Below are 17,509 nucleotides of genomic sequence, written 5' to 3'. Positions count from 1 at the left end.
TCAACAAACTAAAACCCAAAATTATTTATCATCATATAAGACAAATAAATCTTAAAGCCAAAACCAGAGAGTTTTTCATATTTTTTTCTTCAGTTACTATAAATTGATTTTCAAAATTGTTGTCTTTCTTATGAAATTACTTTGGGCTTAGTTAAATTTTGTTGGCCCTGATTGCCACCTCCATTAGAATACATGATTAGTTATAATGAAAGTAATAGTCATTACATTTTCTGTAACTTTCCACACCTTTTGACTGTCATGGACTTTAACAAGGCAAGCATCCATACCATTAAAATCTGCTGTTCATCTATGTGGCACCATCACCATATTGAGAAGCTGTTATCTCACTTGACACTACTGTCATTTTGAATTACTTGAGGGAAGCTGATACAGATGCTCTAGACTTGACAGCTTTTAAATAATTAAAAATGCTTCACTCTCAGTGTTGCTGTGGGCATGGCCCCTACAGAGGAATTAAAGCACAACTGTCCAAACGCATGATGTCTAACAGGGAGCTGAACACATCAACGGGCAAAAACAGGCAGCATAAGTGGCTTATAGGTGTGCCTTTAAATAGTGTTCCAACACACTAAGCCGTTCAGCATGGTCTGCATTAAAGCCTGGAACAAATGCGGAGAGAAAAGCAGATGCAGACCCTACTCCCTGAACCCATGATCCGTCCTGATAGGCGCATAATGAGAACCAGACAAGTGTTCACACCATAACACATACAAATCCCCATTCATTATTCATGGCAGATTACCCTCTTCATTAAGGCAGAGGCGGGGACCAGGGGACACAGAGAGAGCAAGAGCGAAGAGGAGGGAAAGTCAGTCTACGAAAATGCAACCGGATGAGAAGCAGCCAAACAGGGCTCTGGCCCTCCCACACTTTGGAGGTTAAAGCAACCAAGCCGTCAAGCTAGCTGGCATCCAGATGGGATAGAGAGGACCAGAAACCATGATGAAACCGGCCAGTTTCTGCTGTATGAAGTTCAGGTCCCTGAGGCCCGCAGCTCTGCATTCTGCTTTGATACTGTAAACACAATGTGACAAAAGCTCTTCTGCGGGAGGCTGGAAAATGTCAGTGTAGCAGAACCGACATCAGCACAGCCAGACAACTTCCATCACCAGGCCGCGCAAACCTTCATCAGCTGGTGGAAGCTCGGTTTTTACCTTACATCAACTGGTCTTTCAAACACCATCATCTTCAGTCTTTTTAAATTTCCTTTGTCAGACCCACCTTATAACCCGGCTAGTAAATTTCGAGTCTCTATGAGCCTTTAGCCACGTCGATATAGGTCAGAAAGACCTGATAAAATCACCCCTTGTTAATTTTTATTGGGGATCGTAACTACCTCTGTCATTAAAACTGTGTTACCCCTCATGGAAAGGTCAGTTTATCAATGTGGCAAAAGTTACAGCAACATAAATGCTAGTATAAAACAAGCTGATGACTGAGGATACATCTGGTTAGCTCCGAATGATATTACTAAAATACTGTAGATGCAATATAAGAAGGACAACCTTCCTTGCTTTACTTCAGCTAATCCGAATGCAAAGCATATATTCAGCAGACTTCTGACATGTGGGTTTTGCATGTTATATGGTGGAGTTTAACATTGGCTGCACGCACTAAAAACAAATCTTTCCATCAGCAGGGAGAGAGGTGTGAGGCGTCTTTTGAGCGAGTGATTGATTATGTGTGTTGTTGTGAAACGCTCCAGCAGGGCTGATCTGCGGGCTTTGTTGAGGCTGGCAGGTGAGAGATATTACCGGTTGGTATAGAGGTGCTACATGTGGGTATGGACAGGCTCAGACAGGCAATATGGCTGACCTGCTCAGAATTACCTCCTTACTGGAAATTTTATCCACGTCTATAAGAGATGATTAAGAGCGATCTATCAACACAATCTTCTCTGGCATTAACTCTGTAATGATGTCTGAACAAGAGTCCCTAACGACAGTTCAATCACTGAAAGCCTGCGTTGATCTCATAATTCATCGTTATGATGAATTTTCCATGAGGATGCTAAGACACAATAAATGTTTAAATCCAACATGTCATCTCAAGTGCACATCATTTAGATTATTACATTGGTGATGATAAAATCACCGCTCGGCACCAGTGGCAGCCGAGGTATGAAGAGAGCATGCTGCACAGAAACCCAGCACAAAAGGTTAATTAACTATATCTGTTGTTATGACATTCTGCAAGCAAACAAAATAAATACAGATTATATAAGAGCAATAAGTCTTAGTGTTTGTGAGACTATGTCGCACTCCCCTCAGTATGTTGCAGCACAATAGGCCTGTTCATTTTGTGATTATGTCTGACCTGTAGGTACTCGACAGAGCCACACTGACGGGGCTGCCATTCACTGCAGATTTACATGGATTTTAAATCATTATGGTGAAGACAAACACCGTTTCACCCATTTAAATCCTTTTAGCTCTTACAATGGACATAAATGAAGTGTACTGACTTTTTTTCAATCCCTCCTATAGGCAGGATGTGAGAGTACAAAATGTAGGTAGACTTTGTTATAATTAAGAATTACTAAATAGTAAATAGAAAACAGCTGCTGCTGTGTAAAGTTTTACCCCTGACCAGCTGTGATCTTGCAGCAGCTTTACAACACAGAGCGAGGGACAGTAATAGTCCTGCTCTTTTTGACTGTTTATAAACAGTTTGCCAAGTGCTGCTGTTCACGCAAAAGGATCTTATGAAACCCCGGAAAAACACCAAAGCTCACGTCATCCTTCCTTTAATGACAAGTAACAGCCCGGTAAGTCTGCTACTGATGTACATGTGACAGTGATGTGTTACTGCAACATCATGGTTATTCTATAGTCCATAGAAGTGGATAAAACTTACTGTAGGAGAAGGTGAGGCGCGGAGTGACGTCGCTTTCCGTGACAGCTGTATGAAAGCAACCAACAAGCAGGACAGTGTAGGCTGGGAGACAGAGCCAAGCCATACTCATTGTCCACATGCCTCCTCAGGACTGCCAGCCAACTTGCACTATTTGCCTTTCAGGGTTTTGGGGAATTCATGAAGAGCGTCTTTTTTAACCCGTGTTTATTTTCTCTCCCTCTCTCTCTCTCTCTCTTGCTGCAGCTCCAGGCTCCTTGAATGGAAGGCCTATGCACTGTTGTGAAGTCAGGGCACTCCTTTGGGGCTGTAGACGATGAGGCTGGTTTGAAATGACGACCTGTGACCCTCAGAATAAGACGGAGAACCTCCACCGATCAGCCTCCATGCGTACACAACACCACAGCGTCTCAGCTCAGATCTGTGAAGAGGAAAAGAAACGACACGCATTCAAATGATTATAAGCTTTTGATGGGTTAAATTCTAGCGTCAGCATGCTAGCATGTTCACGATGACAGTGTTACCATGCTGATCCTTGGCAAGTATAATGTTTATCATGCTCACTATTTTAGTTTGGTATGTTAATATGCTTAACATTGGCTAATTAGAAAACGCAAAGCCCACCTACTTTCTCTATCAAGTGGGGCCAGAGCTGACCTTTTCACTACACACTACAGATCTGAGGTTGTATGGTATTGCTTCCAGTTTCTGTTCAGAGGAGTGTGAACGTGATACCACTGTGGTGATCATTAACAGAATAGTACGTGAGTCTGTGAACAATGCTCATGTCAGGTTAATTCAATAGTGTCAGCCTGCGCTCCAAAAACCGCATTCTCCATATCTGAATTGCATATGCACAGGAAAGAAAAGAAAGCAGAGATTTCTTGTAAATGCTTGTTAAAGCTTAAAGACAATGAGAAGGTGTGACACCCAAATAACAGCTCACATTACAGGAATTTCAGGAGTTTCTGGCCACAGGTTACCTAGGTGAACTTCTGTTTTATTACTGAGTGGTGAGAAATGGTGTGAATACATTATAACCAATGATACTGTAAAATGTTTTGATTCCCACAGGTCAAAGAGGGTTTTAGTTCTGCGCTCAGAGTGAGGAACTCATGGAGATAACAGTGTCCAAAGCCAAAGAAAATTGGCAAATTTGCACAGGCGTGCTGTTCAGCTCTCATCAACTCGATACAGATCCCCATTATCTAACTTTTGGTTGTTTATCTCATTTATCCACAACTTCTACAACAATACTTAGGAACACATCAGAACAAAGCCACAAGACAACTATTTTACCAGTAATGGAGTTATGAAGCAATTCAGTGATGCTGATTAACTGAACGTAGTGAGACATAAGGGGAAACTCAATACAGACATCCCAGTTCCAACTGCAAACGCTCCATTACAGTTGCCACGGGGAGCTCCTCATTAAATGCAGCCAACGGGAGGCTCAATTTCATGTGAGGTATGGCAATCAATAGCAAAAGGTAGCGAGTGAAGCTATTCCTGGTTTCTATCAAGGGGCTCCTGACTCTTAGTCAATAAGCAGTCTGACGTTTACTGCAAACACAGACATCTCCAAATCTGAGCCGGGTGAATGACATTTGGAGGAGCAGGAAGGCTGTGATAAAGGCCAGAGAACAAGACACAAAGAGGGTTATTTCAACAACAGTAGAGACCCACACAAGACTTGAATAGGAGAAATACAGACAGACATACCCAACAATTACAGTTTAGTATAAGATACTGTTACTGAAGCAAAGGACAAATCAAGACTCAAGAAGATTTCCTCTGTGTTTGAAGCAGGGTGTTTCATTAAAGTCAAGTCTTTATGTCAATAGAAGCTAAAAAGAAAATCAAAATCCACCATTTCCTTTTCCACCGAAGTTACAAAAAGGAAAAATAATCAAGGGTGTCTGGACACTGTGGGGTTTCAGCCTACAGCCGAGGGACAGTGACTCTTAATGATCATAATGACAAAAGCAGATGAGGTTATGAAAGGATTCTGCTTCAAAAACTCCAGGCTAGGTCACTGTCTGACAGTTTTTAGACAGTGCCCCCTGCCAGCAGCCCACGTGATGTCAGTAGACTGTAACATGTAATGGACAAGGAGGGCGGCCGTAAGCATCATTAGTGTCCTTTGTGTGGAGCAATTCAAAGTGAGACGACACTCGACCACCAAGCAGTGGCGCTAACATTAATTCTAGGTTTGTGTGACAGTCGGAAAAAGAGTCCCGCATGCATCAAGCTGAATCCGACTGAGGAACGTAGAAGAGAGCTCGACTCAGCGTGAGTGAGAGAACAAGGGCCCCTCTGACAGCACAGAAATCTATATGCAACTCTGCACTTCACTGCTCTCTCCTGCATGATGCATAAACTGAATCATCCCTTTCACTCCCTACACAGACGTGACAGTGTGCTCTGCCTGTGGATGATACTCTCACATCTCTCTGTCTATGAGCTCCTCTTCAGTCTTTACCCTTTCTTTCTATATCCCCTCCAGCAACACATCAGTTTAATCAGTTTGACATAATTATTGCAACTATTGCATATGTCAAATTTTTACCACAGACTATAAAACGTTATCTAATAAAAGGCATATGTTGGGTTTTATTAATGGTCAATGGACTTGTACTTATATAACGCTTTTTTTTCCTATCCCCTCAAAGCACTTTACAATACTTGTCAGATTCCCCCATTCACTCACACGTTCATACATCACAATCACACACTGATGGAACAGCCATCAGGGGCTCAGTATCTTGCCCAAGGATACTTCGACAAAGGGACTGGAGGAGCCGGGGACCGAACCACCGACCTTCTAATTAGCGGATGACCCGCTCTACCTCCTGAGCCACAGCTGCCCAGTTTTATCAGTGGGGTATGGGATTCTTCAACCAGACTTAGTGAATGCTATTTATTAACAGTACACACATTTATATTAACCAAGCAAATCAAACATTATGACATATTCTTTTTGATCATTCCACAAATCTAGTTTTAACAATGTCTTAATGTCTCTGATTGATGCAGTCATTTTGAAAATGATATGCAGTTTCATTGACAGAGAACTGATAGTGACTGACATAATGCTGCATTTACATCTAAACACATACTTCAATAAATAAAAGGAAGTATAGAAAGATTTCAAGACAGAAATACAGTTTTAGTCACTGAAAATCACGTCTTGTCCCAGGAACGCTCTTTTTTGCTGCCTTGTCTTTATATTAGAATAAATAACATCACACATTATCATGTGTAAACCAAATAAATGTAATTATTTTTTGAAAAACATGTGGAGGAGGGTGTCTTGAGCCATGGCTGCAGAGTTTTCTGTCAAGCTGTGACCAACTCCAACAAGCTACACCAATCAGAGGATGAGGGCAGCCTGCATGTGGCCCGAGCAGCGCGACGTGGGGCTAATCCTTCTCGACGCTATTACAACACTTGGACAGTAAGAGTTTACAGAGATAAGTCCAAGTTGGGATTTGTTAAAGGTGGCATAACCTGTCCCCGCTATGTTCCCTCTATCCCAAGTGCAAAGTGAAATATCATTTGGGGCAGAAATACATGGCACAAAGAGTTATCACTATCTGAGCCCATCATCCATTTAAATAACAATTGTTTTGACAGTCCATGCAGTGAAAATAATTACTAGGAGGGGAAGAGACCATTCAATGAACCAGTAAGAAGCTGTACTGGGAACAGGGAGTGAATTCTACACAAGAAAAGATTTGAGTCATTAACACATGGTTGGCTGTCATGAGGAATAAAACTCCTGTAAATTAGGCAACTTTGTGACTGTGAAACCAAAAGCTTACAGAATACACTCAAACAGCAACGCAAACTAGCATTTGCTATTTAAAACTTCCTCATAAAAAGTTATGGGATTTTCATATACTGCAATAAACCTTTGGACATCATCTATCCTACTGTGTCAATATACTTTACAGTGGAACATGTCCAATAAGAGGATATAAGTTTTATATTAACCAAACAGGGACATTCCCAGAACTCTATACCAGTCACTTCCTGTAATACAGCTAAAACTATCACTATATATCACTGAATGGCAAAGACTGACATGACAGCACTACTTATAAGACTATGTGAGTTTTATAAATAGCAGCAATGCGTATACTGCTGAAACAGGTGGCACCGCTATTAGCATATGCCATACGAGTAGAGTAGGAGGGGTCACGGCTCCCCGCATTCCACACACAGCCTGTTGACTGGAAAAGTGTTGACTGATAAATACGACCTCTTGGCATGCCTGTCATCTGAACAAGCCACCTGTACACACATACACACACACACACACACACACACACACACACACACACACACACACACACACACACACACACACACACCACCACACACACACACACACACACACACACAAAAATACACGCTGGCCACCTACGTCACACCCCAGCGAACAACCCAGGTCACATGCTCCCAGATGTGGCCTTCAACCTGTGAGCAGCCCCTCCCCTCCTGCCCCCTCGGCACCTCCACGCCCCTGAAGGACTCTCAGATGTGTGACGGAGCAGATGTGAGATGTGGAGGATATCGTCCGTCAGGAGAGGCTTTAATGGAGGAGCACGCCTGCACATATGGACAGAGTGGCTGATTCACCGGACGAGCGGCGTGGGGGTGCAGTGTTGACACAGTTCTGTACTGGACCTGCTGCCTACTCTCAGTTTATTTTATAACTACTCATCCAGATCTAAAGATACCTATCTATGAGTAAGACGTGACAGTACTTCCGTCACAAAGCTCAGGTATCAGCTCAATGGGAGTTTCAAGGTACAGTATTCTCACATTGCTCCCATTACAATGACTAATTTATTAGTTCCCGTTAAAAGATTCTCCTGGAGCCAAATTATGACGCAAGTGTAGATGGGGATAATATTCAAATGGGTTGCGCCACACAAACTAGTCCTTGGGTAGAGAGTAGTTGTTCAGGTGTACCAGGTGTAAGTGTTAGCTAACTGAGCCAGCAAGGTAATGTTAGTTAAGATCTGTTTGGACTTAAGAGTAAAAGAGGAAATATGAAATACCCTCAATATGTCTGACCTGATGCTTTATGCAAAAGCTGTTTAATAATAATGTTGTAAACTGGGAAGATTTTTAGTTCCTTTTCACAAAAACAGCACAGCATACTTTAGATTCCAAAAACACAAGACTAAATAACCAAAACAAGATAAGCATAATCAGATTTTTCCCTACAATCTCTGAAACTCGTATTGTACTGTATGCAGATGGGAATAACGTTTCCTAGCACCGATTTGCACATGTTGTAATGGCTCACAATCCTTTAGTAAAACACCAGTTTGAAATAAGCTAGTAGTTAACTTTTAAAGGACTTCACGCACAAACTTGGTAATGAATTTTCAAATAGCTGGCGCAACCCGATCCTGTTCCCCAGTGAATGAAAATTCGGAAGTCTGTACGTCTGATTAGGTGACTGTGGAGTCTGAAGAAACACTCTCTCGTTCCTACTCGACCCATTTTAAGTCCAATCCCCAGACCTAGCTAAGAGTAATTAATGGCTCATTCATCCCTGAGTGAACCATACAGCAGTAATTATGACCATATGCTATTCCAAAGACTTTTAATTGCCTAATTAAAATCTTATTAAACTATTGAACAGAGATAGGGGACATTTTGAACTTAAGGTTCAGGGGAGTTAAATTCATCAAGCTTGCTTCTCCTCCGGGGCCTGTGACACACGGTCAGAGGTGATGAATTTTATCACAAGCGTTGACTTCCTAAAACATCCCAAATTTGAATCAGGCGTTAAGAACGTATTGATAGATTACGGTAATATATGGCTGTGAAAGTGGATGAGTATATTCCATCACCTCTGTCTTTGAAACCTATACAAGAGCCTAAATCAACCCTGTCTCAGAAGTGAAAATATTCAGAATGATATTCCATTTCATTCCATTTCCCCTCTGCGCAAATTTCCATAACAGATGTGGAGCCAGCAGAAGCAGCTTGCTGATGAAATGTAAAGTAGCAGGGCTAGGTCTGTCGCTGGGCCTGCTATCACTATCAGGGCTAAAGTGGGTGAAAGAAGAGCAGCAGGGGCTCTGCGACAGACAGAAAAGTGCATTAAAATACTGAAAGGGGGAAAAGAAAAAAGAGAAGCAAATGAAAGGGCAAAGACACATTCTCTCTATTGTTGGTCTCCTCATCAAACTCTAATTTATATATTAGTAATTGTATGGAGATGAGGATCACCAAAGTCTCACTAATCTCACCAGACAAATACTAGCTTCAATGAGATCTTTACTACTGTGTGAGAGTCATTTGCCTCTCTTGGCTCTGTGCCCTTTATTTCCCGGCACCAAATCTCCCTGTCAAAACACATCAGAGAGGGCATAAACCTGGATTAAAACTATTCATGTGTTGTAACCCTCAGACGTGGTAAATACTGAGGGATTGAGGCGAAATTGGTAGAAGTTTGTACTTCTCCCTCTCTCTCCCTCTCTCTCCCTCTCTCTCTTTACGCTCTCCTCAGTTTTCAACAATCCAGAGTAAGCTGATCCACTTTTCAGAAGCAGCCTGCCCTGTTGATCTTCCAGACATGGCCTATTTCTTTTCTACTGCTGTCACACACCCTTTGCCGAGGAAGGAAACGCCTACATCTTTGAGAGTATTCAGTTTTATCGTTTGATAAAGACATTAAGTTGGCAGCCCACTTTTACATGAAATTAATCAGTCATTGCAAACACTAAAAAAAACCCTCTATAATTTGTCTCCTCTTCTTTATCTATATGTCTCTTTAAGCTTTTTGATCGCTCAGGCTACTGACCCATTTCATGATCCCCTGGCGTATGCAGTGCATGATAAGCTGTCCAGATATTCTACAAATTCAGTGGTGAAAAGTTTAAATGATTCTGATGCTGACATTCAAACTGCATCACCCCCTTAGGAAAGACTTTTGTCTTTCATGAGCCACACAGTATTGTGTATCCTGCCATACAAGAGGACACCGCTGCTGCTTACACCACAATTGTTTATACTATTGTTTCTTCTATAATAAATATTTATACCACAATAAATAATGGTTATAAAAGGATGAACACAAGTGCTCTTTAAGCAATGCTAGTGCTTGAATCTTTTTAATTACTTTTGGATTTGTATTTACTAACAATATTTGACCGATATATAAGCTGAGGTTCGAAGGTTGTGGCTCCATCTTCTCGTTGCAGTTTGTATCCAGAGACTTGTTAAACAGCATAGTTTGGGCATTAGTAAATGTATTTATTTTCCTAATCTCCATCCAAGTACATGTAAAAAGAAGTGCAGCACTATTTGTTGGTGAATCTCATATCCCCTTTAAATTGATGCAGGTTAAATCTCTCACACTCTCATTATCTCATTGCTGCTGGAAAATTCAAATCACCTACATTAGCAGAACTCAACAGAGTCTCTCTGCTCTCGACACGATAATGCAGGATTAGGATGAGGGTGACATTCTTGCGGGCTTTCCAATGTCAAAGTCCTATGCTGAAAACTAATACTACATTTACGATGGGTAGTGATGAGATGCACATATGAAGCCTCACAATAAAATTACAGTATGGAACAAATCTTTCCATTTCTCTTTCCTATTACACACACGTGCCACGGCTTTAAGAGTGCATAACAGGTTCACTGACTGTACTCTGTCCTTCAAGAAAGAAACTTTTATAATATATACAAGGTAGCATTTTTTTGTTTTTAAAGTCCAGAGTTGATACTAAATTATTAAATAACAGAAAATAGCTTTTTAAGAGTGAAATTCAGAAAACTGTTGACCAGCACTAACCTCAGTCTTGGTCCTCAGATAAAGTCTGGGTATAATCCTTCTGCAACTCAGTTACTGCACAGATACTTTCTGCTTTTCAGACAGTATGTGCCATCAGTGGAAACTTAGCAAGGGCTTTGGTGTCACATACAGAAGTCACTTGATATTAACTTGTGTAACAGTTTGGAACAGCCAAAGAAAGTGTGACCATATGCAGCACAGTCCAGCAAAAGCAGCGAATTCGTCAAGGACCTTTTTATGAGAGACGTAAAAATATACAGTATTATATTGTTCACTGCACTGTTTTAGATATTCAGGGCCTGTGTTTTTATGAGGGGTGCTGGCGTCTGCTAGACACAGGTAAGGAGCAGTTTCAGCCCTGGCTGCTGTAAGTAGGTCAGGCCTGTTGAAACACTCACTCCCATTCTAGATGATGTCTACACTTGTTTGCCATATACTTCTGTCTGCACTTACAGGAGTGAAATATTGACCCTGATAGGGCAAGTGCTGATAACACGGCATTGACTTCAGGTGCTTTATCTTGCCTGTTCTTGTTTACCCTCACTTGCTTGATTTGTTAAAACACATGCATAACTATAGTATGCTGAGGATGTTGTTTAAATGCAAATATGAATATGTTAATGTGTAAATATTAAACACTAAAATTATTGTATAATTAGTGTGTGCTTAAATGAACAACAACTGAAGCTTCTGAAACAGAAATTAATCACTTTGCAGTATGTGAGGATTTTTGAAACACAAAATATGACTTCTGATTTAATAACAATTAAATAAAAAACAACATTACACTTTGCCGAGTAAGTCTGTGGGATATGAAAAGCTCCAGCAGCCAAGTGGATCTTAGAGCATTTCATCATAAACACGAACTCTATCTTATGGACAGTTAAACAGGAAAAAGAAATAACATGCTGCATTAATATTTGCTGCCCATGTAAATTCATGGACCATTCAATCACCAACAGTGCATTGAAATATTTATCCTCTCTGAAATTGATTAGGCTGGTGTGGCATCCATGAAAGGCTGTAAACAAAGCGGCATGGCTGTTCTCCCTTGATGTCCACAGCACGGAGCTGCACGCATTCCAGTAGCTTAGAGGCTTAGACAGAAGCTCAGGCTATAGGCCATTGGGCAAAGAGCTGAACACATCCATCACTGTGAGAGACCGATAAAAGGCTCAGAAGGTCCACTTCTCCACATGCTCATCAACGACACAAACCACAGACACACCTTCAACACAACCAGAGAGTTTTTCCTGAGTCTACGAAGCACATCGTAACCCTCGGGATCGGACCAGTAGGTCATACGCTGCTTGAGGTCTCACACATCGACTTCACTGCTTTCTATACAGGGACTGATCCGCTTCTCAATTTGCTAACTATACACTTGGTAAAGTGTAATCGACTAACTCTCTGTCTAATGACTAACCAATTAATGAACACATTGTTTCTACACTGCAAGTGATCTTGCTAAGCCTCACAAAAGTAGGTTTAATTTCCAGGGCTCAATTTTTCAATATTAGATATGACCATGGGGAGAACTATGGGGAGTGGTTTACATATTGCTGATGATGTATTTAACTGCCTCTTGAAACCACTTAAACATTGTGAACGGCTACTTAAACAAGGTGTTACATGTACAAGTGAAACACCGTGAAACACAATACTGTATATTATATGAAGATAATTAAGAAAAAAATGAGAAGTTTCCAGAGCAGCTGTCATGTTGTTTAACCTTAAAGATCAATGACAGCCCAGGGAGTGCTGCGTTCAACCAAGCAGTTGTAATCAGGTTCATGTTCACTCTTCAATCAACAGCCAATTTAAAATGACCCCTGCGAGAACTGCTTAAAGGCTAATCCAGTTGTGTGCAAAGTAGTTCCGATTTACGATGTTTTGAGCTCAAGCAAGCCATGCCAGACTAAAAGGAGCAAAGTGAAATTCATACACCTTGTTTGTGTTACTTATAAATATTAATACACTCTTGGTTTGAAATTTACTTTACTTTAATTTACATACTTCTCAAATTTCATTCAAGTTTTCACAACTCTTAAAATGCTATTAAATGTAGTAGATTTCTCCTTTATAGTCACATTCTACTCAGTAAGATAAAAGACAAGGAGGGATGCAGTTGGTATGTAGTCCTCTGTGAACACGTTTGAGAGTCTGTTAACAATGCAAAGACTGGCTGTCTGATACTCTCTAAATCAAGTTCAAGAGATAAAGTACACAAATGGTAAACAACTGATCCCGAGGCAACAAACATGTTGTAGACACTCAGCTTTGTTATGCCTGCGGTTGTACCAGTGTATCTGCTTCTCATCTCTGGCTAAAACACGTCTTAAAAGTTGATATCAAGCACCAGTCAAATCCTCTATATTTGACCCCTCTATTTGGCAGATAGACCACATTAAAATATCTTTGTGGGGGGAGGCTGTCCCCTTTATGTGCGGTCTGAGAGTGGGGCAGCTGCCCCCCACATGCAGTGACCTCACTTAGTAAAGATCAATAGTAGGCTGCACATTCCTCATTCCAAGTCCTCAGGAGTCACTTAGGTCTTGGTATCCCAGCCATCCAAGCCATCTTGTGAATCCTTTAGCACCCTGATATTTGGGGTAAATTCCAGTCATTGACATCCAACATCCTAGACGACCAGATTTGACCTATGAGGGCAGCGTATTTGGTAAGCCATATGGGGGAGATGAGTTCTTGTCACTCAAGAGTATCACCCTATGGGCCATGCTAATGCAGTCCCTCGAGGGCAAATTTGTCAAGTTAGCATTGCTCAGCTTAGGTCTAATTTTACATGTTTATACTTCGCATTTTTCCCTGCGCCCTTATTCCCTTTCAGTCTCACTGTACACGGCCTAGCACAGAGCAAAATTATGGGGCCCACGCTGAACCCTAGGCTAGATGATTTAATGGCTGACTGACTGCTCTATTTAGTCAGACAAGCATAATAAGGGGATTAGCAACCTATCAGATGACAGAGTTCAGTGTGCTTGGCTGCAGGTATACAGGCAGATATCCTATATCATATGATTTGTTAATCACTGTGCAGATGGTATAAATTAGTTCATTCTTGATAAGTTAAATGTTTGAAAAAATTATAACAAAGACTAACAATTTACCAAAATTGCACCACACTTCTTGACAAGCTGTCTGTAAGCCAAACTGCTGCCACCAGTTAGTCAAGGTAGAATGGCGTTTTGAACTTAAAAAGGACCCTTGAAGTTCATGTACCTCTTTGTTTGTGGTGAAAACCCACACTAGTGTGCGTCTGAGATGAAATCAGAGTCCTGACACGTCCATACAGCACCCTGGCCCCCACAGCTGGATGCGTGTAGGAGGGAGCTGATGTCATGGAGAGATGGAGGTGAAATGATCTGTTACTAGAAAGCTGAGCCTCTTCCCTGAGATATCAGAGCACGTAACACGTCCTAAGACATCTTCACCTTCTTTCACAACTAAGTAAGGTAAGGGCTGGTCAACTGTGTTGCAACCACATGGACAAAATGGTAAAAGTACAAAATTATGAAATGCTACAGTTAATGAGAATCTCTTTCACTTTCAGACTGAGCTGTGGGTGGAAGAAAAAAACTCTGTTAACAAAAAGGGTGAGGCATATTCCTTGTAAACAAGAAAATGTCAGTCTCATTTAGGGTTACTAACATCAGTATAAAAAAGTGAATAAGTGGTTCAAGAAAACATTCAAGTCTCATGTTACCAAACATCTACTCTACTTAAGCAAGCCCAAGAGGCTGTTCTGCAGCTTACTCTGTGCTCTGATGTTACCATGGGGAAAGCAAGTGATTCATCACATTATTTATAAACTATAAGATGTAAGGTCAGTGATTTGATCCATGAGCAGGAACAACATAAATAGGGTTGTTTTGCTTCTATCACTTGCTCGACATAAGGAGAAGCAGACAAACAGAGCAGCCGGAATTCAGAGCAGAATACATTTCTCTTTATCGGCAGCAAATTTGAATATGATGCTATTTCACAAAGTAAGCTTTATGTAGTATTGTTTAACAAACTGAAAGACGGTAAGATTACCAAGAGTGTTGTGTCTCGCCAAGAAATAATGAGTATCACTTGGAGGGAAACTTCTGGGTATTTCTGCAGAGAAATAACCCCTTGACTGAACAAGGGCTGACTACTCACAGAAAACAACCAAGTCCAGCTGCCCCTGATTCAACCCTTCTTGGATAACCATGACCTGGAAAACTGAGAATCTTCACAGACACAACAACAACAACAACAACAACAGAAAAAAGTACTGTCGTATACAGCACATATCCCTGTCAAAGTAGACAAGATAACATGTATCCTGTGTTACTCGGAAGCATTTACTGATTCTCTGTCACCTAAGCCAGTAAGACCCACTGACCACAGCAGAAAAAAATAGTCATATCAGGAAAGGAAAAAAAAGCATCAACAGTGTTAGTTCCTGTGAGCTTAAACTGCACCTGCATGCTGAACAGCTTCATCCCCTCCAGATGTCTGGAGGCCTCGCTAGACCCAGAGCCAGCACATCTATAACTGTCTCCTCGACTGCCCAGACTCTGGTGGATAACTGCCAGAAAGAAAGCAGAACTGCAGGGGGATCTGAGCCCTGCAGCCACTCACACTGCACAAAAAGTGCTGAAAGAGGCCATAAGATGGCTTGTGTGCAGTGTCTTTATATATCACATCTTCAATCCAATCTGATGAATTATTCAGACGGCGCTATCTACTGTGCCTCTCACCTAAAACATCTGCCCTGCCAGCCTGTCTGCCAGGTCTGGCTTATACTCTGTTCTGCCACAGGAAGCTTTTAGTCTGCTGCTGTCCTGTGGTCTCTGTTCCATTTAACCCCCTTCCTCTATCTCTATTTCCATCTCTCGGACTAGAGGCATAAAGCACTGAGGGAAAGAGATTATGTTACTGTGCCAAAAAAAAAAGGCATCTGTCTGTACAAGATTTTAAAAAGAAAATAGTATCATTTTGCTACTACTGTGCAAACATCTTGGATGTCAAGGCTGCGGTATGCTCGTTACAAACTAGCTTGTGCGATGTGTTTTGTCCGACCATATCTGAAGGCAGAAGGCTTTTTCTAGCTGCCAGGCTCGAATGCTACGAGAAAGAGACACAACAATCGTATGAATGGGGAATGGTGCCGTGCGCCAATCTCTCCTCAAAGGTATTTGTGATGTTACGTTAGTTTGTGCACAGGTGAGAGAGAAGTTCAAACCCCTCAGCACAACTGACCAATCGCTGCATGAAGTGGGTTTAATTGTCAGATAGTTGGTTTCAGAGAGTTACACCGTTCCAACACCAGAGAGGCGTGGGGCGGAGGGGAGTTTCAGACACTGTTGGGCAACCTGTCAGGCACGTCAGATTCTGTAGTATCCTGACCCTTTGCCCTAAAGACAAGTGTATAACATTCGAGCTCTGGGCTAAATCACACACACGAGAGGGGGACACCAAGCAGAAAACAGAGCAGGCTGCATTACACGCTTCCAGACCATTAAAGTGAGGAGTGTTCGTGAGGAATAAAAGGTGCACACTCACCCCCCCACCCCCTGCACTGTTTATGGTTCTTAGTGGAGCATGAAATGACTAAATACCAGCATCACTTCTCCTCTCTGTCATCCTCCTTTGCAAATTTCTCATTCATAACTTTCAGGAAAGGATGAATGACTGAGGAACACCAAGGTTAGAGTAGAATAACTTTGTCTGTCATTCAGAAGAATGAAAAGTGTGCTTATAAACCAGTGATGTGCATCATCAATAAATCAGATGAACCGACCACAAGCATAAATATCTTACTGCGCCCTACTTAAAGAAGGGTACTGTATATTAATATTAAAAAAAAGTAAAGCTTGTTTACAGTGAGGCAATTAGACGCCTGTGATCAGAGAGTTACGGCAGGAATGTCTGAAAGGGTCAGCGGCACCATTACCAGAGTAAAGGGCACAACCTGGAACGCTCAGAGATATCAAATCACAGCGGCGGGGGAGGGACAGTCTGCTAAACAAGGCTCGGTTGGAGGCTGATTCCATTAATCAGGCCTACTCTCATACTCATGTCAGGAAGCGCACAAACATATACGACCGCTAACAACCTGATGCACGTTTGCTGTATGTGACGCCTCACAGTCACCCCTTAGCTCCAGTGTCAGGAGTGTAGATGTACACATAGCTTTGAGGATTAAAATAGAACTTTATTATTAAACATGTAACATGCGAGGGGAACAGGTGTGCGGTGAAGGGTGAAGGAAACACACCCTGAAAAGGCAATTTCGCCATTCTCACACCAGCACATATGAAACGCTGGCATACGTGTGAACATACTCCGCATGGTCTCCCAGAGCAGTTTCACAGGGTTGTGTACGATTAAAATAAGGCACTGGGTGAACATGGCGAGGCCCCCAGAGTTCCTCATACATACGTGATGTGTCTTGGTGCATGTTTCATACGGGTTAAAAGGCAGATCTGCAGCTCTCTATACACTGCAGCGAATACAGGGATCTGGCCACGTTCCATGTCCACAGTCATTTCCCACATCGTGGCACAGTGCTGGACTGGGAATAAACAGAGGAGCCTGCTGTGCTCTCAGAATGCATGTTTGCAGAGTTCCCATCAGTGAGTACACAGTAATAGGACTCCCTGAAGGCCTGTGTTTAACCTTTAGATTACAAGTGGTTGGCCACTCCACAGCCCACCCCTCCTCTTCCTCAGCTATTAACCCCTTTCTCACTCACTTTAGTCAACACAAACAGACTTCATAAAGGAAGCAGGATCAAATCACAAGACCTGAGGATCA

At 41.9% G+C, this 17,509-nt stretch overlaps 1 protein-coding gene across 2 annotated transcripts in view; it reads right to left on the bottom strand.

Moving 5' to 3' along the window:
• Positions 1-17,509, bottom strand: part of LOC111228606 (semaphorin-4B-like) — a 46,337-nt gene that overhangs the window by 17,548 nt on the left and 11,280 nt on the right. For both annotated transcript variants that reach the window (XM_022754590.1, XM_022754589.1), the window contains exon 2: positions 2,878-3,295. In XM_022754590.1, coding sequence (XP_022610311.1) covers positions 2,878-2,995 — 118 coding nt within the window. In that variant the 5' untranslated portion in view covers positions 2,996-3,295. The remainder of the gene's footprint in view (positions 1-2,877; positions 3,296-17,509) is intronic.

Source organism: Seriola dumerili, unplaced genomic scaffold (assembly GCF_002260705.1).
Source record: "Seriola dumerili isolate Sdu_G_001 unplaced genomic scaffold, Sdu_1.0 BDQW01000219.1, whole genome shotgun sequence".
NCBI classification, from domain to species: Eukaryota; Metazoa; Chordata; class Actinopteri; order Carangiformes; family Carangidae; genus Seriola; species Seriola dumerili.
The sequence above is the reverse complement of the archived record's forward strand: the minus strand, read 5'-3'. Positions and strand labels throughout refer to the sequence as shown.